Raw genomic sequence first — 27237 nt, forward strand, 5'->3', positions numbered from 1 at the left:
GGTTGAGGTCTACTAACGCACATAATATGTTTAGATTTTTTTTCGTCTCATATCAACTTCTTTCAGTTATTTTGAAAAAGTACTGTAATAATTATAAAAACAACAACAACAAAAAAAACAGGTGAATTTAGGTCAAGCTACTTCACACCGCCCGTCCTATGGCGGCGATATAGCGACACATTTTAAAAGCAGACTTTAATGTCACAGGAAGCGCGACTGTTGTTGTTCCGGAAGTGAAGCGTGTTGTCGGCAGCGCAACGATGGCGAGCGCTACAGCGAAGCAACCCGCGAAAACTGCAAACAAAACCCAGTCCGGAGGTACCGGCGGGGCCGCAAATGGAGCTCCGGCAATGCCGCTTGCGTCTCCGCTCATGGGGGGCTTGAATAAGAAGAAGAAGCCGTTTCTCGGCATGCCTGCGCCGCTGGGTTACGTGCCCGGTCTGGGCAGAGGGTGAGAGACCAACACAAATAATAACGACAGTCTAAACTCAACGCACTCACATATATGACTTAATAACATGACTTGATTTTTATTTTAGACCCCTATATAATGTTATGAACGTTGTGCTGTGCTGTCTTGTGTATTGTGATGTTTCGTTGATGTGTAATGTTTATTTATTTAGAGATACATATGATAATTTGGCTTTATTAATTTACCCCAGTTTGAAAACAGCTGTTGTAATGTATTGTGTTCTGCAGTGCCACGGGTTTCACAACGCGGTCTGATATTGGTCCCGCTCGTGATGCCAATGACCCGGTGGACGATAGGCACGCACCCCCTGGGAAGAGGACGGTGGGCGATCAGATGAAGAAGAACCAGGACGATGATGATGAGGATCTCAACGACACTAACTATGATGAGGTACATCATTCTGAAAGGAGCCAGGTTGACTTGATGTGCAATATGTGATTGCATGCAAAAATACAACTTAATGCTCAAAATTATGCTTGCTTGTTTTTTATTAGTGGCTTTGTCAGATCTAAAATAAAGTAAATGTGATCTTCTGTATCCTCTAGTTCAACGGCTATGCAGGCAGTCTGTTCTCCAGTGGGCCGTATGAGAAAGACGATGAGGAGGCAGATGCCATCTACGCCGCACTGGATAAACGGATGGATGAGAGACGCAAAGAAAGACGGTGAGTGTGGACTTTCTTCTATCATCAACGCTTGTTTGTTTTTATGTAGCATATCTTGGCTGAGTTTATTGTTGTGTCTGCAGGGAGCTGCGAGAGAAAGAGGAGATCGAGAAATACCGTATGGAGCGGCCCAAGATTCAGCAACAGTTCTCAGATCTGAAGGTTTGTGTGGAACTTGGTGAATATTGACCTGCTGAATTATGATTTGTTAAAATGTTCCCCTGCCTGCTTTAACCTACAACTAATCTTTAAAGTGCCCCTATTGTGCTTTTTCCAATATTACCTTTCATGTAGTGCGTAATGTAGCTGTTTGTGAATGTAAAAGGTTTCAAAGATCAAAGTGCACAGCATATAAACTTATTGTCTTCTAAAAGAAAGAACCGAATCTGAACTGCCTGAAACAAGTAAGCAGTAATTCCAGTCTCACTTCCTGTAACAAACCCATGTAGGTTTGTAACTAATTTGCATAATGCCAGTCTATGGTCTTCATTGGCTGCCCGTGAACAAAGTCTACTTTGATCCTCGATCACTGTAGTTATTGCTGAGGCCTGGAAGAGCTTGGTTCGTGTTGTCGACATGTTGAGAAGACACTGTTTTCAGTGCTGCAAAAGCAAATCCACTTTGCACTTCCAAAGGATCAGGAATCGCTTTCTAATGGATACAGTAAAACCGACATCATCGATGCTGTTCATATCACTGTGTATTAAGTGCTGAGGAAGATCTGGAGCTGAAATCCACATATGGTAATTAGGGTTTGGTTACCAACAGGCGCTGTAAGCGTTAGACTAATAACAACAGATTGGTTCATCTGACCAATCAGAGCACAGTAGACCAATCACAACAGACTGGGTTGTCTGACCAATCAGAGCACAGTAGACCAGTCACAACAGACTGGGCCATCTGACCAATCAGAGCAGAGTAGAACAATTTACAACAGACTGAGCCATCTGACCAATCAGAGCAGAGGAAGCTCTCAGAAAGGAGTGTTTTAGAGAGACCAAATCCTTTATCGAACCGTTTCAGTGTTTTTTGACCTTTGATGCATGAAAACCGATTGTAGGAGACCTCCAAAACTAAATTAACGAAATTAAGAGCCTTTAAAATAGCAGAATAGGGGCACTTTAACCGTTTTAGTTTAAACTGTGTCAGAATTTTAAATGAAGTATTGTTAATATTGAATAGTTTCATTTTACTAAATAATAGGCTAATACTAATAAAAAATATCACACCACGTTTGTGGTTTATAATTTCCTTAGCATGTATTTATTCTCATATGCATTACTGTTCAATAGGTTGGAGTCAATAAGGTTTTTTTAAAGAAAATAATACTTTTAATTAGCAAGAAAGCATTAAATTGATCAAAAGTAAAGACATTTGAAATGTATTTAAAAAAACAAACAAAACAAAAAAAACTGTTCTTTTGAGCTTTCTATTCATCAAAGAATCCTGTAAAAAAGCACAAAGCAGCTGAATGAATTAGCACAACTGTTTTCAACACTGATAATAATAAGTAAGGCATCTTGAGCATCAAATCAGCATATTATAATGATTTCTGAAGGACTATGTGACACTGAACTGGAGTAATGATGCTAAAAATTCAGCTTTGATCACAGGAATAAATTACATTTAAAATGTATTCAAATACAAAACAGTTATTTTAAATGTAATATTTCTCTGTTTTTAATGTATCTTGTTGAACATAAGATACTTCTTTCAAAAACATTAAAAAAATCTTTTTAATTGACTTTTGAATCACAGTGTAGCTGTCAACAATAACCCTGTTGCATTATCTGTGTCTTCCAGAGGAAGCTGGCTGAGGTCACAGAGGATGAGTGGTTGAGTATTCCTGAGGTGGGTGATGCCAGGAACAAACGTCAGAGGAATCCCCGCTACGAGAAGCTCACGCCTGTGCCGGACAGCTTCTTTGCCAAGCACCTCCAGACAGGAGAGAACCACACCTCTGTTGACCCACTGCAAGGGGTGAGTAACGTTTCATCACAAATGTGTGGAGTAAAGCAGAGACAGACTTGCTGCATCTTGAAATGTGCACTGTATGCTAATTTTTGTTATGCATGAAAAAGCAAAATTACCTCACACTATGTTATGCATATGAACGCTTGACCATTTCATTGCAAAATATAAAACAAAAATGCAGTTTCTAATTGAGGTGCTTCCATTTTCAGCAATTTGGTGGGCTAGCCACACCCTACCCAGGGGGCTTGAACACGCCCTACCCAGGAGGCATGACGCCAGGTGCTGGAGAGCTGGACATGAGAAAGATCGGACAGGCCAGGAACACGCTGATGGACATGAGGCTCAGTCAGGTGACACATCATAGCATTTTAATTCCATGCTTAAAGGAGAGGGAATCCATTTTTTTTTCAACTACACTGTTGGACATTGTTGATATTTGAAATCAACCCAAACAAACCCACCCCTCTCTTCATTGCTCCACCTCCAAAACTCACACTCCAATCCTAACCACCCTGCTCAGAGTCGGTCTCAAACCCCGGCCCAATCTCTGCTGGAATGTGAGGCGAATGCACTACCAATGATGCTAAACACCACATTCTCTAGCGGTCGTCAGTGCGCAGTGCTTCACCTGCACAACTCTCACTATCTAGCCACTGTTACACACGCAACGCGAGAGTGGGTGTCTGTTTATCACAGCTGACGCGCAACAAAATGCTTCGCGAAAAATAAAGCGCAGTTCATGAACGAACGACAAGGAAGCACAAAAAATTACAATGGTATCGGTATCGGCCCGACTAACTTCCAAACGGATACCCCACCTTTAAGCTTGAAGAAAGCCAAAAGATTCTTCAGTGACTACATTTACATGCACCCTCATAATGCATTTATAATGTGATTTAGGGCATATTATGATTAAACTTTACCATACGTAAACACAATACTTCGATCAAATTGATGAGATTGAAGCTCATAATCGTAGCAAACATAGTTATAGTAAACTGTGACATGCTGATTTTAGTCACAGTAAAGAGGCATGCAAACGCTTTATTCGCATATATTCCACTCTGACTGAAGTGTGCATGTGCGTGTGATAGGGTTGTTATTGTTAACTAAAACTATCGAAAACATTTCTGTTAATTGTAATAAAGCTAATAAATGTAATTTAAAAACCTTAAACTAAATGAAAATTAGAAATTTTGCCATGGCGATAAATTGAAATAAGTTTAAGCGCTAAAATTATTAACTGCAAATAAATAAAAACTATAACTAAAACTGAAATAAATAAAACCTAAATAGGTTGACAAGAGCACATACTACTAAAATGGACAAGTAAAATTAAAAAAATTAATAACTATAATAAAACAATTGACACTGGCTTGTGATGTACACTGATAACATGTCACGCTCCTGCCGTTATGTGCAGATTTTTGGGTTGTTGACAATGTTGCGCGACATGAATATAATGCAGTGAATTAATGGTTGAAAACATCAAAATCAAGACAATTTTTGGGGGATCCCCAAAAAAATCAATGAGGCCAGATACCAAAGAACCAGCAAACTAATCCGTGTGACCAGTGTTCATTATTGATGCTGTTCATTGGCGTATTATGCAAATAATGGCGGTAAAAATAACCACAGCTCTGAGTGAAGTTAAGTCCTTATGGTTACACTTTATTTTGAGGTGTCTGTAGCCGCGTTTCCATTACCCTTTAAATTGTGCAAATTGAAATTGCGATTTGAAAATGCGCTCAATGGAAACACGTCAATTTCACAAAAACTCCCATATATCGCAAAAAAGTTTTTACACTTGCATGAGGTGGTTTTTCAGGCAATTTGAAAAAAAGAATATTTTGCAAAACTGCAATGGAAACAGTTTTTCCGCATTTACAGGTCACCTGCCGTATGTAAAAGTCGATCATTAAAGAGGGCGTGGTATGTTTGGACAGAAGATGAGAGTTCTTCATTAAACTCACAAAAGACAAAAGTATTACGGGACTACTGGTTCTAAACAATAAACAAATGCTGCAATTTGAATTTATCAAGACCTCGAAGCAGATAGGAGGGAGAAACACCCAGAAACACCTCACACGTGGCCGCTCCTAAGTATAAGTCGCTTTCCTTGCCATAAGTGCTTGGATAACATGCCTACATCTCCTCTGATTAAAAATAATGGTTAGTGCAGTGGCTGGGATATACATAAACCTACCAGCATCCGTTGCCATGATTTTTGGAATTACTTATCGGGAGAGGAAAAAAAGATGTTTTAGTTGCATAACATCAGTTAATGGAAACGCTGTCCTTTTGCAATAGTTTTTTTCTTCGATATTTATAAAATATCGCAAAAGTTTTGTGCAAATCTGTAATGGAAACGCGGCTTGTGTTATAGTGTAACTATTCATTTATAATTAACTACATGTACTTGCTATAGTGTTAGGATTAGGGTTTAATTTAGGATTAATTGCATGTAATAATGCTTAATTTATAGTTATTACTACAGTAACTACATTGTTAGATTAAAATCTCAATCTCAGGTAGATTAGAAACAGGTGCCTCAACCCCTGTGATGTGTGGCAGCAGCAGTGCGAGATCTCGGGAGAATGACCAAGCAGACACAGAGCAAGGGTCATATTTATAGACATAGGTCAAACAACAATCTCCAGGATGGCTTAAGCATTCAATCATACGACTTAAGAATCAAACCTTACCATGTATGGAATTTCAAGAAATATAATCAGTAAGAAATGTATATGCGTGTACAGTGGGTACGGAAAGTATTCAGACCCCCTTAAATTTTTCACTCTTTGTTATATTGCAGCCATTTGCTAAAATCATTTAAGTTCATTTTTTTTTTCTTCATTAATGTACACACAGCACCCCATATTCACAGAAGAACACAGAATTGTTGACATTTTTGCAGATTTATTAAAAAAGAAAAACTGAAATATCACATGGTCCTAAGTATTCAGACCCTTTGCTCAGTATTTAGTAGAAGCACCCTTTTGATCTAATACAGCCATGAGTCTTTTTGGGAAAGATGCAACAAGTTTTTCACACCTGGATTTGGGGATCCTCTGCCATTCCTCCTTGCAGATCCTCTCCAGTTCTGTCAGGTTGGATGGTAAACGTTGGTGGACAGCCATTTTTAGGTCTCTCCAGAGATGCTCAATTGGGTTTAAGTCAGGGCTCTGGCTGGGCCAATCAAGAACAGTCACGGAGTTGTTGTGAAGTCACTCCTTCGTTATTTTAGCTGTGTGCTTAGGGTCATTGTCTTGTTGGAAGGTAAACCTTCGGCCCAGTCTGAGGTCCTGAGCACTCTGGAGAAGGCTTTCGTCCAGGATATCCCTGTACTTGGCCGCATTCATCTTTCCCTTGATTGCAACCAGTCGTCCTGTCCCTGCAGCTGAAAAACACCCCCACAGCATGATGCTGCCACCACCATGCTTCACTGTTGGGACTGTATTGGACAGGTGATGAGCAGTGCCTGGTTTTCTCCACCCATACCGCTTAGAATTAAGGCCAAAAAGTTCTATTTTGGTCTCATCAGCCCAGAGAATCTTATTTCTCACCATCTTGGAGTCCTTCAGGTGTTTTTTAGCAAACTCCATGCGGGCTTTCATGTGTCTTGCACTGAGGAGAGGCTTCCGTCGGGCCACTCTGCCATAAAGCCCCGACTGGTGGAGGGCTGCAGTGATGGCTGACTTTCTACAACTTTCTCCTATCTCCCGACTGCATCTCTGGAGCTCAGCCACAGTGATCTTTGGGTTTTTCTTTACCTCTCTCACCAAGGCTCTTCTCCCCCGATAGCTCAGTTTGGCCAGACGGCCAGCTCTAGGAAGGGTTCTGGTCATCCCAAACATCTTCCATTGAAGGATTATGGAGGCCACTGTGCTCTTAGGAACCTTAAGTGCAGCAGAAATTTTTTTGTAACCTTGGCCAGATCTGTGCCTTGCCACAATTCTGTCTCTGAGCTCTTCAGGCAGTTCCTTTGACCTCATGATTCTCATTTGCTCTGACATGCACTGTGAGCTGTAAGGTCTTATATAGACAGGTGTGTGGCTTTTCTAATCAAGTCCAATCAGTATAATCAAACACAGCTGGACTCAAATGAAGGTGTAGAACCATCTCAAGGATGAGTTAAGGGTCTGAATACTTAGGACCATGTGATATTTCAGTTTTTCTTTTTTAATAAATCTGCAAAAATGTCAACAATTCTGCGTTTTTTCTGTCAATATGGGGTGCTGTGTGTACATTAATGAGGAAAAAAAATGAACTTAAATGATTTTAGCAAATGGCTGCAATATAACAAAGTGAAAAATTTAAGGGGGTCTGAATACTTTCTGTACCCACTGTAAGTGTGTGTGTGTCTTCAACATCTGGTTGCCTGTCAGTGTGTCCAAGGACTACTACTTCTTGTTTTATCTAGGTAGGTACATGATGTGCATAATGGAAAAAGCCCAAGACACAAAGAAAGTCAAAAAGTGAAGCCCAAGAAATAAGAAATTATTTAACATACATGTAACGTGTAACAAAGAAACTGTAAAATTATGTCCTTACTCTGATTATTGTAAATCACTTTATTGGTGAACATGTACATGTAAACAGTCAATATCTTTGTGTCTCCAGGTGTCTGACTCTGTGAGCGGACAGACAGTTGTTGATCCTAAAGGCTATCTCACCGATCTCAACTCCATGATCCCCACACATGGAGGAGACATCAGGTACTGAGTGTTTTACATCTGACCCTCATGCGCTTTATATCTGTGCTGTTTGTATTGCATTTGCTAAATGTCATTCTGTGTGTGTGTGCAGTGATATTAAGAAGGCCCGTCTCCTCTTGAAGTCAGTGAGAGAAACAAACCCCCACCACCCCCCCGCATGGATCGCTTCTGCCCGTCTGGAAGAGGTGACCGGGAAGCTGCAGGTGGCCAGAAACCTAATCATGAAAGGCACTGAGATGTGTCCGAAGGTGAGGGACAAAAAGAGGAAGGAAATGGTTATGTACGACTAAATTAAGGTCTAGATATACTCATGGCAAAATTATATAAACTAATGCAAATAGATGGTAACAATCGTGACATTAAACATTGGGGTCAGGCTTGCGTGTATTTTTGTCACACTGTTTTAAGGGGTTGGTTCACCCAAAAATGAAAATTCTGTCATTAATTACTCACCCTCATGTCGTTCCACACCCGTAAGACCTTCGTTCATCTTCAGAACACAAATTAAGATATTTTTGATAAAATCCGATGGCTCAGTGAGGCCTCCATTGACAGCAAGATAATTAACACTTTTAGATGCCCAGAAAGCTACTAAAGATATATTTGAAACAGTTCATGTGACTACAGTGGTTGTTATGAAGCAACGAGAATACTTTTTGTGCACCAAAAAACAAAATAACGACTTTATTCAACAATATCTAGTGATGGGCGATTTCAAAACACTGCTTCATGAAGCTTTGAAGCTTTACGAATCTTTTGTTTCGAATCAGTGGTTCAGAGCGTGTATCAAACTGCCAAAGTCACAATTGACATTTCAAAACGTTTCGAAACACTTATGATGTTACAAAGCCTCTTTTCTGAAATCACGTGACTTTGGCAGTTTGATACACGCTCCGAAATTAATTACTTTACAAATTAATTACTTTATAATGAAATGAAAATCTGTACTGTAGTGTACTGTATACATACCATTTCATTGTCTGTTTTAAATCCATATCTGAAGTGTCCTGCTCTGTGCAGAGCTCAGTCTCACGTGTCAAAACAAACCAGGCATCACTGATTTATTTCACCTCTAGAGGCCGCTTTCGTACTGTATAATGACAGTGGACATTTCTCAGCCGCTCCAGCAACCGATGCAACCCGGAAAAGCTAACAGTATGGATTTTTGCCGATGACCGATTGTTCCAGCAATCAGTTATCGGTGCCTATTAATTGGCAAAACCGATCAATCGGTCAACATCTGCAATAAATTAGTGCTGGATGATTCTGGTTAAATTGAGGATCACTTCTTTGTTTTTTGTTTATAATAACGATCACGATTCTGAATAGACAACTAAACAAAATAGCTTCCTAGATTTTCTGACAAAATATTAATTGCTGCAGTCTATTTAAAATAAATATATTTATTTTGAATGAATGATTCATATGACTTGCTCATAAACACTTCACTTGTTTCATTACTGGATGAATCAGTGTTTTTGAGTGAATCTCTTGATTAAATGATTCAGTGACAAATATTATTAACAGTCACTTGTCGCCACCTACTGGTGTCACGATATAATTGATACAATTGTTATTTGAAACATCAAGTTACTTTCAATTTTGATCGCTACCGCACACATCAGTCTTTATTTCCGAACTATAAACTTTTTATCCAGTACTTCTCTGTTAATTTGAATTTTTGTAATGCATAAATAATGATACTGTGTGGTTGAAAAGACTGTTTGTGAAGCTGTTACACCTAAACATGACAAAAACTCTCTCTGTCTCAATGCAGATTTGAATTTTCGCTGTTATCGTTTGTCAAAGGTTTAATAGACACAGCCGAATTGTTGTCATTTAGGAATAAGATTGTGTGTGTTAGAATTGAGATCTTTTAACTATTAATCGTGCAGCTCAACTATAAAGTGGCTCTCCAATGTATTCGTGTTTTTATTCATGGACTTCTGACCGCAATGAACCAGATTTCCACATTAAATAAGTACAAGCCTCAAAGCCACACCTACCTACTAAATAATTGCCATGGACCAATGGTAGTTTGAAGGTGTTTACCAACAGGAGCAAACTTTTCTGGAAAGTTTGCTTTGGTGAGCTGTTTGTGAAATCTTGAAATTAACTTCGATTTTTCTTGAAGTATATTGAGGCCTTTAATGTTTTAGTTGCAAGCAACCTTGATTAAATTTACAAATGAGTCTCTGGTAATAAAAAGTGAAATAAAAGGGATATTTCACCCAAAAGATAACTGAATTACTTCTCTGGAACACAATGTTGTGAATGTTTTGATGACCATTGACTTCCAATTATATGGACAAATAACATTTCTCAAAATTTTAATGTTCGACAGAGGATAGAAAGTCATACAGGTTTAGAACGCTGATGTTGAGTAAATGCACTGAATTTTTATATTTGTTTAACTGTCCTTTTGAAGTAAAACAGAATAGCTTGACTCTGTGTGTCCAGTAGGAGGCGGTGTGTGTGAGTGTGTGTGTGTGTGAGTGTGTGTGTGTGTGTGCGCATATGGCTTTTGGAATGTTGCCAGTGTTGACAGGTTGCTATAGTGATACATTTAAGGCCTGCAAAATCCCACTTCCTAAAATGTTAAATATGTTTAAAGAACAACATTAAAATGTCATAGTGAAAGAATTAGGCTGTGTTTATGTAAGTTTCAATTCGTCTACTAGAGCTGACTTTGGACTCGGAGAGAAAAGACTGGAAATGAAAACACACACCGTGCGGAAACCGTGTCAGGCCCTGTGCTCTCAGTGTGTGCACAGCTTCATTAAGTGTTGGGAAATTCCTGCAGGGTCATTAATCAAATTTAGTAGTTCAGCTTCACATTTCAGCAGAACTGTGCACACTGGCTGTCTCTCAAAGACTAGAGAGCTGCCCAGTTAGACAGAATGTTTGGGCACGATAAGTATGATTATTCGTCCAACACGCCTGTGAACATGTTGTCTTAGCAGCTGATTGATTTTGAGGGGTTCTACATTGTGTTAGAAATTATTATGCAAGTGATATATCAGTGGGATTCCAGTACAATACACATTCAGATTTTAGTTTTTCAAAGTGTTTGTTTTATTAGATATCTGGTATCAACCTCAGACAGGTTTGTTAAATAGTTTGCCAGGTCTTCTTGGATAAATGGAAAGCCTTCTTAAAGAGGTTGTTCCACATTATTAAGCAAGTCACAGTTTTAATGCAATATGGGGAGGAAGAAAGATCTTTCTGAAAATAAAGCATGACTGTGCAATGTTATGTGAACACTGAATGAAGATTATCGAATGGTCATAAGATTTGTGAGTGATTTAGACCACAGCAGAACTCGGTCAGATAAAGGCTTATTAAAGGGTTAGTTAAGCCAAAAATGATGATTTCCCATGATCATTTACTCACCCTCAAGCCATCCTAGGTGTATATGACTATCTTCTATATTTATATTTATCTATATCATTCTATATTTAAAATTATCCTTGCTCTTCTAAGCTTTATAATGGCAGTGAATAGGGGGTGTTTTGAAGCCCAAAAAAGTGCATCCATCCATCGTAAAAAATACTCCACACGGCTCCGAGGGGTTAATAAAGGCCTTCTGAAGTGATAAGTGAAAAAAAAAAAAAAATTCCATATTAAAAACTTTATTAACTATAATAACTAGCTTCCGGCAGATGGTGTACACATCGATTTGAGGCGGAACAGTAACCCCCGACGCATGACGCAATGATGAACTCGGAAACACAGAGGATAGAGCAAAACAAAACACCGGTCACGAATTAGAAGTCTAAAACAAGAAATTTTAAATAGAAATGTTGGAGGATTTTGATATAAGAGAAGAGCAGCTTGAGTTTGTTGCACAGCCCTATTTGTTTGAACTGCTAGAGGCGTCTAAGTTTATGATACTTCTACATCCTGCGTCATGCATTGCGTCAGGGGTTACTCATTTGGCGCAAGTCGACTTGCACAGTATGCGTACAGTCGTCTGCCGTAAGCTAGTTATTTTTGATTGTAAAGTTTTAAATATGGATATTTTTCTTACAAAAACCCATTGGCTTGCTTCAGAAGGCCTTTATTAACCCCCTGGAGCCGTATGGATTATTTTTATAATGGATGGATGCACTTTTTTTTGGCTTCAAAATTGTTAGTGATATTCACTACCATTATAAAGCTTGGAAGAGCCAGGATATTTTTAAATATATCTCCGATTGTGTTTGTCTGAAGGAATCATGGGATAATTTTTATTTTTGGGTGAACTATCTCTTTAAGGAAACTTTTACTGTCAAACAAGTTTATATTAAAAGGACAGCTATAAAAAAAACACTGTTGAGCAGCAAACAGGCAATGCTTTTTCGCTTGTTTCTGCTTCTTCGCCTGTGTTTTGATCTGGAGATTCTGTACTCTCAGAAGATGTGTAATAGCAAAACATGGATTGCTGGAAAATTCCGTCAATGGTGGGGAAATAGTTAATATAAAGTGCTTTTGTGTATGTATTACCTTCATTAAGTGAGGATGTTTGTGTATAATCTGTGGTTTGTGTGTTGTCTGTTTAGAGTGAGGATGTTTGGCTAGAAGCCGCCCGGCTGCAGCCTGGAGACACGGCAAAGGCAGTGGTTGCCCAGGCGGTGCGTCACCTTCCTCAGTCTGTGCGCATCTATATCAGAGCGGCTGAGCTAGAGACGGACATCAGGGCCAAGAAACGAGTGCTCAGGAAAGGTCAGTGAGTCTCTTTGTCTGTTTCTCTTCTTCTATTCCTCTTCAGTTTTCTCTTTCCACTGTCACCTGCTTTTTTTCTTCCTGCATACCTGTGTGACAGAGACAGATGAACTGTTAGTTAAGTATGAAAGCTCTATCAGTCTCAGCTTGTTAAAAAGTCCAGAATCTCCCCCTTATAATAAAAGATCTGTCTAAACAGTCTGGCAGTTCTACTTCATCAATGTCTCTAACATGATTAGCTTGTTAACTCTATAAAGTAATGTGCTTTAAGTGAAGTAATTAGTTTGCCATTAAAAATCTGGTGCACTGTCATTTTAGTACCAGGTTGATGATTATTCATGAGGTGTTTTACATAGTGTTTGCAAAGCAATGGTTTATGCATTTTCTTATTTTTTTAAATAATTCATTCAAACATTTTCCAGCAATTAGAGTCAGCAATTTATATTTTGTCAGAACCTCTAGTGAATTACATGTTATTTTGTTTGGTTGTATATTCAGAATCGTGGGAGAATCGTGATCTCTATTTGAAACCAAAAAATCGTGATTCTCATTTTTATCCAGAATCGTGCAGCTCTAACACACAGCGTAAGCTCATGCACACAAAGCCACGTCTCTCGGCATGCAATTCCGAATTCAGTTCTCTTTCATGTCTTATTGCGCTTGAATGGTTGAATACACACATAATTATGTCAAAATGCTCTTTGTGTGGAGTATCCGTGTAAACACAGCCAGTAATGTCTCAAGTAAAAGTAAACAGTTGGGCATAAAGTGGATGTGTATCAGTATAATGGATCCGTGCGTTTGGTCTTTAAAGTGACAGCAGCCTACTAAACCTTCTGCTCTGTATCATTAATGTGAATCAAACAAAAGAGAAAATAACTTGCTGCTCTTTACTGCATAACTTTTTTTTTATTTTTTTTTTATTTTTTTTTTTAAGCTTTAATAAGAATAAATTTATATTTAATTCATACAGTGAAGACTATGCAATATTTTATTTTTACATTTGATTATTAAATTTATGTACTAATTCTAACTACATTTTAAATAAACCTATTGTACCGGAAAAACTTTAGATTTGTTTAATTCATATTTTTGTTATATTGTATTTGTTCTGTTGTTTGTAACTTCATATTTTTATTTCTCAAAACAAAAATGATTACACAAAATAACTACTGTGATAGATACTTATATATATATATATATATATATAAACGTGAAAAAAAAAAATTGGTACGTAGCTCATTACATTAATGCAGGAAAAAGAAGTAAATTAACTTTTCTGCAACTGAAAGGCATATTATGGGATGCAACTTTGCAATATCTCTAGGATAAGTCAACATTTTGTACAAATGTCAATGAAGAATCAAAGATCACTCTTTCTCAATTTTTTCTGAAACTCTAGTACAGAGTACAGAACCATCAGTAATAAGAGATATTTAGCCAGACTTATGGAGCTGATGAGGAAAACCAATAACCATAACCTCAGTTTTATCACCGTTTATACCTAGAAAGTTAATAGCCTTGATGTTTATCTCAGAAATACATTTAGTGAGCTCATTTTGACCATGTTTACAGTGAATCTAGATCTGTGTGTCATCAACATAAAAAATATACTTAATGCCTAGAGTTTGCAAAAGCTGGCCAAGTAGGAATAAAGACTAAAAAGTAAGGGTCCTAAAATTGAGCCCTGAGGGATACCAGTAGAAAGTGGTCCAATATCAGAGCTGTATTCCTCTAAAGCAACAAACCATCTGCATCAGATCAAATAAGATCTAAACCAGTTTAAAACGGTGCCAGAAATACCAAATAAAATAGGAAATATCATACAGGGGACCTGCAGAACCTCATGACTCTTTCAAGGACAAGGTCAGTAAGTCCTTTAAAATATCAGATAATTTGAACTTTTATGACATGAAAAGGTCAGTTCAGATTTAAAAAAAAAAAAAAAAAAAAAAAGATATTTATGAATTATTTCATCGGGAGGGAAAAAAAGTAAATTAAGATCAAGTGCAAGGAGACTAACATTGGTACTTAGAGTTGAGAGATCAAAAAAACCTTAGCATTAGCTACACTTTTTGTTTAATCATAAAAAAAAAAAAAAACATGTCTATACACTGTCTTTTTTCCAATATCTGCATGTCTCCACAGCTCTGGAGAACGTGTCGAAGTCGGTGCGTTTGTGGAAGACAGCTGTTGAGCTAGAGGAGCCAGAGGATGCAAGGATCATGTTGAGCAGAGCAGTCGAGTGCTGTCCTACCAGTGTCGAGGTACACACACACACACATTCTTGTACATCTCTTCTTGTGAGGACGTTCATTGACACAATGCAATCTCTAGCTCCTTACCCTGACCCTACCTATCACAACTAAGTGCGCTTACCCTAAACCTACCCTTAACCTAATTATAACCTTATCCCTAAAATCAAGTCTTCACCATCAAACAGGCCTTTAAACGGGTCTCAGAAAGTGAGGATCAGCCAAAATGTTCTAAAGGATCAGCCAAATTGGTCTAAAACTCAAACCATTCCTCACCAAGATAGTTGTACAAGTACACACACGCGCACACACAGTCTTAATCAGCCAAAACCCATAAACCCTTTTATGAGCCATAAATCAGATTTGCTCTAACAGTGTTGTCCTTGTCTCCCTTAGCTCTGGCTCGCTCTGGCCCGATTAGAAACCTATGAGAATGCCCGTCGTGTTCTAAACAAGGCCCGTGAAAACATTCCCACTGACCGGCATATCTGGATCACTGCTGCCAAGCTGGAGGAGGCCAACGGCAACACACAGATGGTGGAGAAGATCATCGACAGAGCCATCACATCACTGAGAGCCAACGGCGTGGAGATAAACCGTGAACAATGGATTCAGGTCTGACACATTAGATTTCATGTTTAAGAGGTTGTCAGGCTTTGCAAACTACTTGTCATATGCATTTTTAAATTAAAAATATTAGCCAAGGACTTTAAGTGAAAAAAAGAAATGCAACAGACAAGTCTGGATGGAGTTTCTCAGTTAAGCTGCATTATATATATCAAAGAAAAATATTCGAATGTTTCCGTATGCAGGCAATATCAGGATGTGTTCATTTGAAACTGATGTCTGTTTTGTGATCCTGTCTCAGGATGCAGAGGAGTGTGATAAGGCTGGCAGCGTGGCCACATGTCAGGCTGTGATCAGAGCTGTGATTGGGATTGGCATTGAAGAGGAGGACTGCAAACACACATGGATGGAGGACGCAGACAGTGTAAACATCATCTCATCTTCACGCGCCTACATTCTGTTTTCAATAAGCACCACATATTTGTTTATTACAGATGTTTCCCATCAGTTATGATAATTTTAATGTATGTTTCAGCAGTAGTTTGGCTAAATTCCACAGCTGGATGTTATTACTGTGATATGTGATGTTGATTGGATGTTATTTTTGCTGTAGTGTGTGTCTCATGGAGCTCTGGAGTGTGCTCGTGCTATCTACGCTCATGCACTCCAGGTCTTCCCCAGCAAGAAGAGTGTCTGGCTGAGAGCTGCTTACTTTGAGAAGAACCACGGTACACGGTGAGAAATACTCACTTCCTCTATAGTCTAGGCAGTCAGTAGGCACTATTTTAACGATCTAAGCGCATGGTTTAAAGGGCACGGCACAAGTGCACTTAGGGCATGTCCGAATCCACTTGTGCTAGTTTAAGGACGGGAAAAATGGTCGGCGTGCCCGGCGCATGGTCTAAAAGGGTTGTCCCTATTCTCTTAATGATTAATGGATGTGTTTGGGGCATAACTTACGATAAACCAATCAGAGTCTCATCTTTAAAAGCCAGTTGCGCTCGCGCCATGGCGGATTCACTGTTTACATGGCGGAATTTGCAAGTGGAAAAACAGAATGCTTCTCTAGCGAGGAAACGGATCTGCTTGTGCGCAAGGTTAAAGTGCGTGAGCAGACCATCTACGGGAAAAGCCAGATTCCACCAAAGCATTTTTATCTTTTATGCACACAATAATAATCTTTTACATTGTAATCCTTTTTTATTTTTAATATTTGGCATGTTTGTGTGCTGTTGTGCGTCCCTTTGTGTGTAATAACCAAAGTGTATGCGTGTTGTGCACTTGCCTATAGGCGCTCTTTAAATAACAAAACAAATATTGCGCCATTGACTTTAGACCAGGTTTCAGTTGGTCAATTTCAGTTGCCTCAAAATAGCAACACGCCAACAATGCGCCTGAACACACCTCGTTTTCAGACCAGCACGCCCATGGGCGCACAAATGGGCGGAAATACATGTGTAGTGGCGCTGGATGTGAAAATAACTGTATCGGGCTAGAACTAGCAAACCATTGCGCCAGGTGTATGATAGGGCCCAAAGTTTCACACAGCTGAACAGAATTTCAATCAGCATTCATTGGCTCTGTCCGGGCGTTTGCAGGTAGTATATGGAGACAGGAATGCAACTAAGCCTGTTTGTATTTGTTCTAGACCATTAGACATTGTCGACATTGTTTCCTTAAGAGGTGTCTTCATACGTTCAAAGAGTGCTGTATATAATCTCATTCTTTGATTACGTTCCACAATTATTGACACATTAATTTTATTACTGTAAAAATTCATTTGAATCTCTTTCTCTCAGAGAGTCGCTGGAGGCTCTGTTGCAGAGAGCTGTAGCTCACTGTCCTAAGGCTGAGGTGTTATGGCTAATGGGTGCTAAATCAAAATGGTTGGCAGGAGACGTTCCTGCAGCCAGAAGTATCCTTGCTTTGGCTTTCCAGGTAAGTGCCGCCCCTGTCCACTCTTCAGACTCCATGACTACATTGTTAGTGGCAAGCATTATTATTATTATTGGTAATACCATAGCATTGTAATGGTGAAGCAACAGCACAACATGTACTTATTTGTATTAGAAAATTATAAAAGTTATTCACAAAATACTTAAAGAATAAAAGAATAGTAAAGAATAGTAGTGACTGTTATCTTCACACTTAACTGTCTTTATTTAATTTCATTTTTAAACCATTTTTAATTGACAACAAATAAATAGATATATTATCGTTAATATGTTTGGGATCAGTAATTTTTGTGTATTCGATAGAATTCTCTTATGCTGACCAGGACTGTTTTTTTGTTTTGTTTTTGTTTTTTTTTTGATAAAAAATACAGTAAAAACAGTAATAATGTGAAATATTATTACAATTTAAAAGAGCTGTTTTCTATTTTACTATATTTTATAATGTCATTTATTCCTGTGACGGTACAGCTGAATTTTCAGCATCATTACTCCAGTCTTCAGTGTCAAAATGATCCTTCAAATATCATTCTAATATGATGATTTGCTGCTCAAGAAACAATTCTGATTATTATCAGTGTTGAAAACTGCTGATTCTTCATTATTCTTCAGTTAATAGAAATTACAAAAGAACAGCATTTTTTTTTAAATAGAAATATTTTAGAGATGCACTGATATGAAAATTTTGGCCGATACCGATAATTCTCTATATTTGAAAACCGATATATTGGCTGATAAATCTAAATCAAAATTTTTATATAATTTGAGAGCCTGATTACAAAAACAAAAGTCTCACCATTAAAAGACATGTCCCAAGCACACAAATGTAGCCTATATGACTTGCGTTGTACGTTGTACTTAACTGTATTTTCCTTTTTGAAGTGATTTCAATCATATTTCAGGCAATTCATAACCATCATGGCGGACATTGCGCTTTTGAAGTGTCTCAGCTGAAGGAAAAATAATCCATTATTTATTGACTTTAATAAATCGGCCAAATTTTCTGATCAGGCCGGTAACGATAACATTAAAAATGAACATATATCAGCCAATACTGATATGGTGGCCGATATGTCGTGCATCCCTAAAATATTTTCTAATGTTATAAATGTCTTTACTGTCACTTGAGCAATTTAATGTGTCCTTGCTTAATAAAAGTGTATATATATATTTTTTTTTTCAAAAAGATACCATTTAAATTGTTTTTTCAGATTTTCCATCACAATCAGTGTGGAAAGCGATAAAAATCATGGATGGCTAATAACTTTCTTTGTCTAAACATTTATAGAAATGAGCAAAAAAAATTGCAGATTCAGTGTGGGATTAGTCATAACTGAAAGAACACTGAACCTAACACAAAGAACAACCAAAAAAAAAAAAAGATAAAGCTTTAAACTGCGTATCAGTGCTCCGATTGCACATCATTTCCTGAAACTAATCATTCCATTTTTGCAGTATTGAAGCATTCACTGGGATGACGGCCAGTAAAAATTCTTTTTTTGTGTTAGGCTAACCCCAACAGTGAAGAGATCTGGCTGGCTGCCGTGAAGCTGGAATCAGAGAATAACGAGTATGAGAGAGCACGCAGGCTGCTTGCCAAGGCCCGTAGCAGTGCCCCCACTGCCAGGGTGAGTGGCCCAGTGTTCAGACCAGTCACTTAAGTGTAAAATGGATATAACTGCTGCTGTGTCATGCTGGGGACACCCGTCTGCCGGGAATACACTGTTTCAGTTTTGCAAGTTGTTGTGATTTCTCTTTTATTTTGATTTGGAGAGATAAGCGATGAGAAGTAGATGAAGGGTGAGTCACCCTGTAAAACTGCTTGTGCAACAGAGTTTTGAATGTGAAACTAGCGGGAAAGATGGTTTACAAAGGCATGGCTAATGAAAAGTCCTTTTTCTCTATTTGAAAAATGATAACTGAAATTTGAAAAATGATAACTGAAAATGTGAAATGTGGCCAGGGATTATGTCAAATGAGGTCATTAGTGGATAATAAGCACCTCACAGCAGATGTGCTTGCTCTTTGCCCTAATAAGTACTGTGAGATTTTTGGGTGTAAATTCTGCAGATGATAGAAGGTGCTAGAATGGCCTCCTGCCTGGGCTTGTTTAACTTTTGGCTCCAGGAAAGAGTGTCAGCATCTATATTATTATATCAAAGGATCAAATGTACCTTAAGCACTTGGCAGGATTCCACATAAATGATAATGTTATCCAAAAAAAAAAAAAACAATTTGTTTTCCTGCATCTATGGAAACTAGCCATGTGAGCTTCATACGGGAAAGGCATCATGAAAATCTCCCTGGCCGTTTTTTCGTTCTTACAGGCACTATGCTTTACACACACACCCTCAATAGTCATGTTCAAAATGAAACGTGCACCACTTTAAAGGCTGTTAAAAGCATTATGAGTTGTCATAACTGTTTTCTGTGTTAATTGTAGGTGTTTATGAAGTCAGTGAAGCTGGAGTGGGTGCTGGGTAATATTGAAGCGGCACATGAGTTGTGTACAGAGGCCCTGAAGCACTATGAGGATTTCCCCAAACTTTGGATGATGAGAGGACAGATCGAGGAACAGTCAGAGAGCATTGACAAAGCACGAGAGGCCTACAACCAGGGAGTACGTTTTGGGGTGCTAGAGGAGATGCCTTAAAATAATTTAACATTTTAGAGTGAACGTTTTGTGATTAATGCAAAACCCAAGTCTAAATAATAGGAACAAACTTTCAGGAGCAAATTTTTCAGTGGAAATGTGTGAAAAGTGACATTGTCAAAATGTTCTTCTAATGCCACTTCTCTAATGTGTCCATTCAGCTGAAGAAGTGCCCTCATTCCATGCCATTATGGCTCCTCCTGTCTCGGCTGGAAGAGAAAGTCGGGCAGCTCACGCGTGCTCGAGCCATCTTGGAGAAAGCTCGCCTCAAGAATCCACAAAGCCCTGAGCTTTGGTAAGAAACCATGCCCGATGTTCTTGCACTTGAGTACAGCCAATATCAAAATGTAAAAAAGGAATAATGCTACTTTTTCTACAGTTTTGTTACTAAATTCATATGTAGGTAGCAAAATGATAAATTCTGCTATGGCAACAGCTCAGCTCATGAATATTAATTTGTTTGGGCTGACATTGCCACAGAAAGGCCTGAGTGACACCAAGCCAACAGTCGGCCAATAACAGGCCGTTGTTGAGTGTCTGTCAGCTCAGTCCTTTGGCAGTAGTTGGACCCCCCGTCTGTGGCTTTGTGTACAATTAAGCATGTTAAATCAGTAGTGAAGCCCATTGGTGAGATATGTCACTGAATGGCTGTTCAGGTACCAAACAAGTGCACAAGAAAAACACAAGTGACAAAAGCATGCAATCTCATCTGAGCATTCCAATATTGGAATATTTTCATAATAATATGGTTGTCTGGAATGAAGAAAAGGATGATCAACATGATTAATTGCTGCTTTGTTTGTATATCCACAGTCCTAGCTCTTCCGTTTCCCACTTTTTGAATGACAAATATAGACTACTGCCACCTGCTGGCATGGAGAGCTATATCCGCTTAGGCAGGCTCAAAACGTAAGCACTGAATGATGATTTTAGACTACTACCACCTGTTGGCATGGAGAATTATTTCTGCTCAGAGAGACGCAAAACCTAAATGTTGAATGATGAATTTAGACTACTGCCACCTTCTGGTATGGAGAGCTATTTCCACTTAGGCAGGTGCAAACCGTTAGCGCTGAATGATGAATTTAGACTACTGCCACCTGCTGGTATTAGGCATGTTACAGTATCAAATTTTCATGGTGCAATAACTGCTGAAGCTTTTATCACGGTATACGGTATTATCACGATATTGAAATAAGTTGCAAAAAAAGTGTTGTCATACTATAACATGTTTAACTATAACTGTTTTTCTTATAACCAAACAAATTCTGAATGTTATTAAATACAATAACACAATACACAATTTTCAAACAGATTTTTGCAAAAGAATTACAGTATCTTTTTTTTTTTTTTTTTTTTTTTTTTTTTTTTTTTTTTAATATTTTGACACACAAAATCACGAAGACAAACATTCAGCCATAACAAGGAAGGAGAGGGGAATTTTGATCTCTGGTCCAGGCTTGGATGAACTAGTATTAGAACTATACAAAAACAAAAACAGAACAAGGAGAAGATTGGGTGCACCCATGTTTAAAACTCCTGTGGTACAAAAATGAAAATCTAGGATCTGTTTATCATGCAAAAACGCAGAGGAAAAAAAAAAAAAATACACGCCTGCTCAATATCCTAGCTTAAATCAAAAACCAAAAGCTACACGGCAAATAAACGTTTATACATAAGAAAATTCTCCCGCATTTTTGCCGACCACCCATCATTAGTCATACACATCGTATCATAGAACATACACGGATCATACAGAAAAAAGAGAGATGTCTTTTGTAAAGACTGCAAACACTCATCGAAAAACTAAAGATAAAAGTTAACATATTACCGTCCATATAAGCTTTGCCATTTTTCGGGTCTCTGAAAGTTTTCTATATGCTGTTCTCCTTGAAGACCATTTGGAAGTTCATTTGGAAGCAGATGCCTTTCTTAATAAGTTCAGCACAGATTGGGTTGAAGGCTCTCCTCGCGGCACGAACTGTAGGTGAAATGTCAGGAGTGATGCAGAGAAGTTGAAGCTGGCCTTTGCATCTATCTGCGGACAGAACTGTAGCGACGTCTCTGGAGCGATGAATCCTGATAATAACAGGGCGAGGGCGGCCATCTGTAGACGTACCAAGCCCTCGGTGTGCGCGGTCAATTGCGATAGACGGGACTGGCAACTCAAGCAGTTTTGGCATGAAAGATTCAAAAAAATGTATGGGATCACTTCCCTCAACAGACTCCTTGAGGTTTAGAATTCTGATAATGTCCCGCCTGGAACGACCCTCCAGATCTGTAACCTTCTCCATAAGTGCCATGTTATGTTTCTCGAGTGTAGCCAGTTTCACTTTTAGGGGAGCGATGTCATCTTCCAAGGCGGAGATACGAGTTTCTGTTTCAGCCTGGCGAGTCGCAAGGGAGTCGGTGACCGCAGCGACCTCATCGATACGTTTGGTGATACTGTCAACTTTCACGTCCAGCCCAGACTCCAGCTTAACGAAAGAGTCATTTAACATCTTTTGCGTGCGCCGACCTTCTTCTGCAACGACTTCAGCAGTGTGTTTAAGCAAAGCTCCATGTGAGAATTCAGGTAACGATCTCTCATGGCTAACCGCATGATCGCTGCTAGCACTAGCCTCGCTAGAATCCGTACAATCTTCCGTAAAGCCTCGAGAATGGTCCGGCTTGTTCTGTTTTGAAGGCTTTGGCATAAACTAACAATGAAGTGACTAAATAATGAATTTGAAGGAAAATAATGAAAACAGGAACGTGGACTAGGAGAGGTGAAAAACACGACTGATCACTCCGCTGCCATTACCGGAAGCCAAGTGTCAATATGTTGTGTCACTGCCTTAATCCTCCTGGGCATGGAATTCACCAGAGCTGCACAGGTTGTTGCTGGGACCCTCTTCCACTCCTCCATAATGACATCACAGAGCTGCTGGATGTTAGACACATGACGCTTCTCCACCTTCCGTTTGAGGATGCCCCACAGGTGCTCAATAGGGTTCAGGTCTGGAGACATACTTGGCCACTCCATCACCTTTACCTTCAGCTTCCTCAGCAAGGCAGTTGTCATCTTGGCAGTGTGTTTGGGGTCATTATCATGTTGGAAAACTGCCGTTTGGCCCAGTTTCTGAAGGGATGGCATCATGTTCTGCTTCAGAATGTCACAGTACATGTTGCAATCCATGTTTCCCCCAATGAAGTGCAGTTCCCCAGTACCAGCAGCATTCATGCAGCCTCAGACTATGATGCTACCACCACCATGCTTGACTGTAGGCAAGACACAATTTTCTTGGTACTTCTCACCAGGGCATCGCCACACATGCTGGACACCATCTGAGCCAAACAAATTTATCTTGGTCTCATCAGACCACAGGACATGGTTCCAGTAATTCATGCTCTTGGATAGGTTGTCTTCAGCAAACTGTTTACGGGCTTTCTTGTGAGCCAGCTTCAGAAGAGGCTTCTTTCTGGGACAACGGCCATGCAAACCGACTTGTTGCAGTGTATGGTCTGAGCACTGACAAGCTGACCTTCCGCTTCTGTAACCTCTAAAGCAATGCTGGCAGCACTCATGCGTCTGTTTTTTGAAGTCAGCTTCTGCACCTGATGCACAGCACAAGGACTCAACTACTTTGATCCACCCTTGCGAGGCCTGTTCCGAGTGGAACCCGTCTTGGAAAACCTCTGTATGACCCTGGCCACTGTACTGTAACTCAGTTTCAGAGTGTTACCGATCCTCATATAGCCTATGCCAACTTTGTGGAGAGCAACAATTCTAATTCTCAAATCCTCAGAGTTCTTTGCCATGAGATGCCATGTTGAACATCCAGTGATCAGTATGAGATTTGTACACAAAGCACCAAATTTTAACTGCTCTAATACAAGATACGCAAATTTGTATTGTCCTATCCACAGACAAAAACATGAACATGATGAATAGGACATGAATGAGAATGAGCAATAGCTACATTTGATACAGAAGGTATTATGTTTAGTGTTAATGTTAGTTAATAAATACAACTGATCATTGTTAGTTTTAACTCAGATCCATTAAATGAAAGTTACAACTTTGATTTTAGTAATGTTATTAAACATTAACTAAGAAATTAACATTAACTTTATAAGTATTTTTCATTGTTAGTTTGATAATAATGAATTAACATTTTAACTAATGAAGCCTTATGTCACTAAGTGTTACTGAACAATAACGAATAATCATAACATTTTCAAATCATTATAGGGCATGTTGTAGTCCAGATTAAAATATGAAAATGTTTAAGTTTGAAAATACTTAATAAATAGCCTATTAAGTCTTTAAGTATTTAGTGCTGTGATGAACAACAGAATACAAAAAACTGAACGGCTGTTTGAAGCATTTTAAATACTGTAATAGTGCAGCTGCTTTATTTATAGGGTTTCCGGGGTAACCGCTGCTGTTCCATCAGAGCCCTCTGCTGTTATAGAGTGAACGCGCGCTTTCATTAAGCGCGTCTCCTTTACTCGTTCCGCCATGTGCTTCTCACGCACGTTGGGCTTGTTTACATGCACGTGTCCCTTTGACGCAGCATGCAACAGTGTTGTGCATTTTATATGGTTGATGGGTAAAGTATTCTTAAAGTGCATTATAAAAATGTGAATAATTCATAATAAATAATTATTCACAGTCTTTGAAGTGCCCGTGATAACAATATCATGCATATTCATTATCGTGATATATCGTATTACTGAAAATCGGCACATGTCTAGCTGGTATGGAGAGTTATATCCACTTAGGCCCTGTCCCAAATGGTACACTTCTATGCACTTTTGGTCTTGTGGACTTTCAATGGCTGCCGCGTGTCCGTTAAGTCCACGAGACCGTAGGGTGTCCCATTTGTCAATTTTAGGCTTCAGAAGGGTGCTCATGAGCGCCCCCTTTGTGGCCGATGTGCGCCCTCAATGCGCACTTTTGCTGAGCCCGCACAGACTTCTTCCCGACAGTCAAAGCAATGTTACGTCACGAAAGTGCAGACTCGTAGGAACGCCGTGAGTGTTTAGGGTACCATTTGGGACAGGGCCTTAGGCAGGCTCAAAACGTAAACACTGAATGATGAATTTAGACTACTGCCACCTGCTGGTATGGAGAGTTATTTCTTCTCACGCAGGTGCAAAAGTTCTAGTTGGACGTTGACTTTATTTTTTTAAGAAAACTATTTAATTTAAGAAAAGTAACCGTAATAAAATTGACATTTTGTGTACACGTGTAAAATACTTTAATTTCTTTACTTTTCTTAAATAAGACATCCTTGATGATGTATGCAACCTTCAAATGTGACCTCCGGAGGACGCAGCCTTCTAAATGAGACTCAGCTATTGCCTATAGTTCTTTGATGTCAATTTGGTGCGTCTGGGCCTTAAAATTCTAGGAGCATCCAATCACAGAACCTAATTAATATTCATAAGCAATGCCTATATTGTAGCAGGATTCATCAGTTTGCCAGCTGCCTAGCAACTGATTACTAATGCCTGCCTTTCAGTTTTCAAATTTAATAAGTGAATATCATGTTACCTAATTCATATTCATGAGCCAAGCCCTCATCACAGTACCATGTGAGACATGAACTTGGATCTAACTAAGGCTCATCAGAAAAACGGCAGAACTACTTTTTATTTAAGGCTACATGCAATTGTTTCATTTTAATTTCTTAATAGTTTAATAGTAGGCAATTTTAATCTCAATTCCTCTAGGCTGGAGTCTGTCCGACTTGAATACAGAGCAGGATTGAAAAACATTGCTAACACACTCATGGCCAAAGCCCTTCAGGAGTGTCCTAATTCTGGTAAGCACATTATTGGGTTATCAAATTAAGCACACTCTGCACATTATCACAGTTCAACTCTCACTTTTTCCTGTTAGGTATCCTCTGGGCCGAAGCTGTGTTCTTGGAGGCCAGACCTCAGCGCAAGACCAAAAGTGTTGACGCTCTAAAAAAGTGTGAACATGATCCTCATGTACTTCTGGCAGTGGCCAAGTAAGAATCCTGACCAGACTCTTGCCAAAATTCTCCCAACCCTAAATTCCAGTTTACCCACCCACATTTTTCTTTGATCTGCAAGAACAGGCTGTCCTTTTCAGTTGCATTTATACCATATCTGTGATTGTGTACTGTGCAGATTGTTCTGGAGCGAGAGAAAGATAACGAAGGCAAGAGAGTGGTTCCTACGAACGGTAAAAATTGAACCAGACTTGGGCGACGCCTGGGGATTCTTCTACAAGTTTGAGCTTCAGCATGGGACAGAAGTAAGCATTCAGCCACATTATTACACTACTGTGTTCCTTAGGACCTGTTTTATTCTCAGGCATTTTTAAAGAAATGGTTCATCCCATTCCAAACCTTAGATATTTTGAAGGATTTTCTGCATGCTGTTTTCCATGCAGTTGGATTGGTGAATCCAGGTCTTTTTTAAAATCTCATCTCCTTACTCCGGTGTTGTTCTCTCCCTCAGGAGCAACAGCAGGAGGTAAAGAAACGTTGTGAGAATGCAGAACCGCGGCACGGCGAGCTGTGGTGCGCTGAATCCAAGCACATTCTCAACTGGCAGAAGAACATCGGAGAGATCCTGGTCCTCGTGGCTGCAAAGATCAAAAACACCTTCTAAACTGTGGGACTAATATCATATTCACAAATCTGAGCATGTTTGGTTTAGCAAATATGTTGTTTTTATAGAGTCTGTGGATTGTTTTTTTATTTTAAATGGTCAATTTTCCACTTTTAGTGTGTTTGCCCCTCTGGAACAGAGATGATTCAGGGCGGTTTTGATTTCACATGCTGTTATGTTCAGGATGTTGTAAAGTCTAGTCACACACAGAGATACGAGTCCATTTTGAACATTAATTTCCAGAACGATCTGACACCCTCTTATTCTGCTTCTCATTATGCGTATGTGTAAATGTGCTGCTTATCAGAAAATAAATGAAGTCTGATCTGTTTCAGATATCAGTGCACCTGCAATTATTACAGTGCTGCTGATTTTGTATACCTATGTTAAGGTTTTGTTTTGAAAAAATCAATTTTTATTTCTTTCAAATTGAAATTTCCCCTAGAGCTTTCAAGCTACAGCTACCAAACTCAGCACAGTTCTTTTTTGGAGTATTTTATACAAAATATATATATTTTTTTTTACAAAATTTTGTTTGTAAAATTGCTATATAATCAAAGACAAATATCTAACAGTGTTGTTTCAAATATTAAGTTGATATCTCAAAAATATGAAGTCGATATCACAAAAAAAAGGTTGCAGATT

At 39.0% G+C, this 27237-nt stretch overlaps 1 protein-coding gene across 1 annotated transcript; it reads left to right on the forward strand.

Annotated features, from left to right (window-relative positions):
* Positions 1-207: 207 nt before the first annotated feature.
* Positions 208-26928, forward strand: prpf6 (PRP6 pre-mRNA processing factor 6 homolog (S. cerevisiae)). The gene is made up of 21 exons (XM_051879525.1): positions 208-451; positions 700-862; positions 1018-1136; positions 1220-1298; positions 2940-3116; positions 3320-3460; positions 7734-7828; positions 7920-8076; positions 12370-12532; positions 14681-14799; positions 15184-15402; positions 15656-15778; positions 15968-16089; positions 17154-17292; positions 18815-18934; positions 19750-19926; positions 20121-20254; positions 25681-25772; positions 25850-25964; positions 26107-26233; positions 26440-26928. Exons 1-21 carry the CDS (start codon positions 261-263, stop codon positions 26590-26592), a joined length of 2925 nt encoding a protein of 974 aa, XP_051735485.1. The 5' UTR covers positions 208-260; the 3' UTR covers positions 26593-26928.
* Positions 26929-27237: the final 309 nt, after the last annotated feature.

The sequence above is a fragment of the Ctenopharyngodon idella genome, chromosome 22, assembly GCF_019924925.1.
Source record: "Ctenopharyngodon idella isolate HZGC_01 chromosome 22, HZGC01, whole genome shotgun sequence".
NCBI lineage: Eukaryota > Metazoa > Chordata > Actinopteri > Cypriniformes > Xenocyprididae > Ctenopharyngodon > Ctenopharyngodon idella.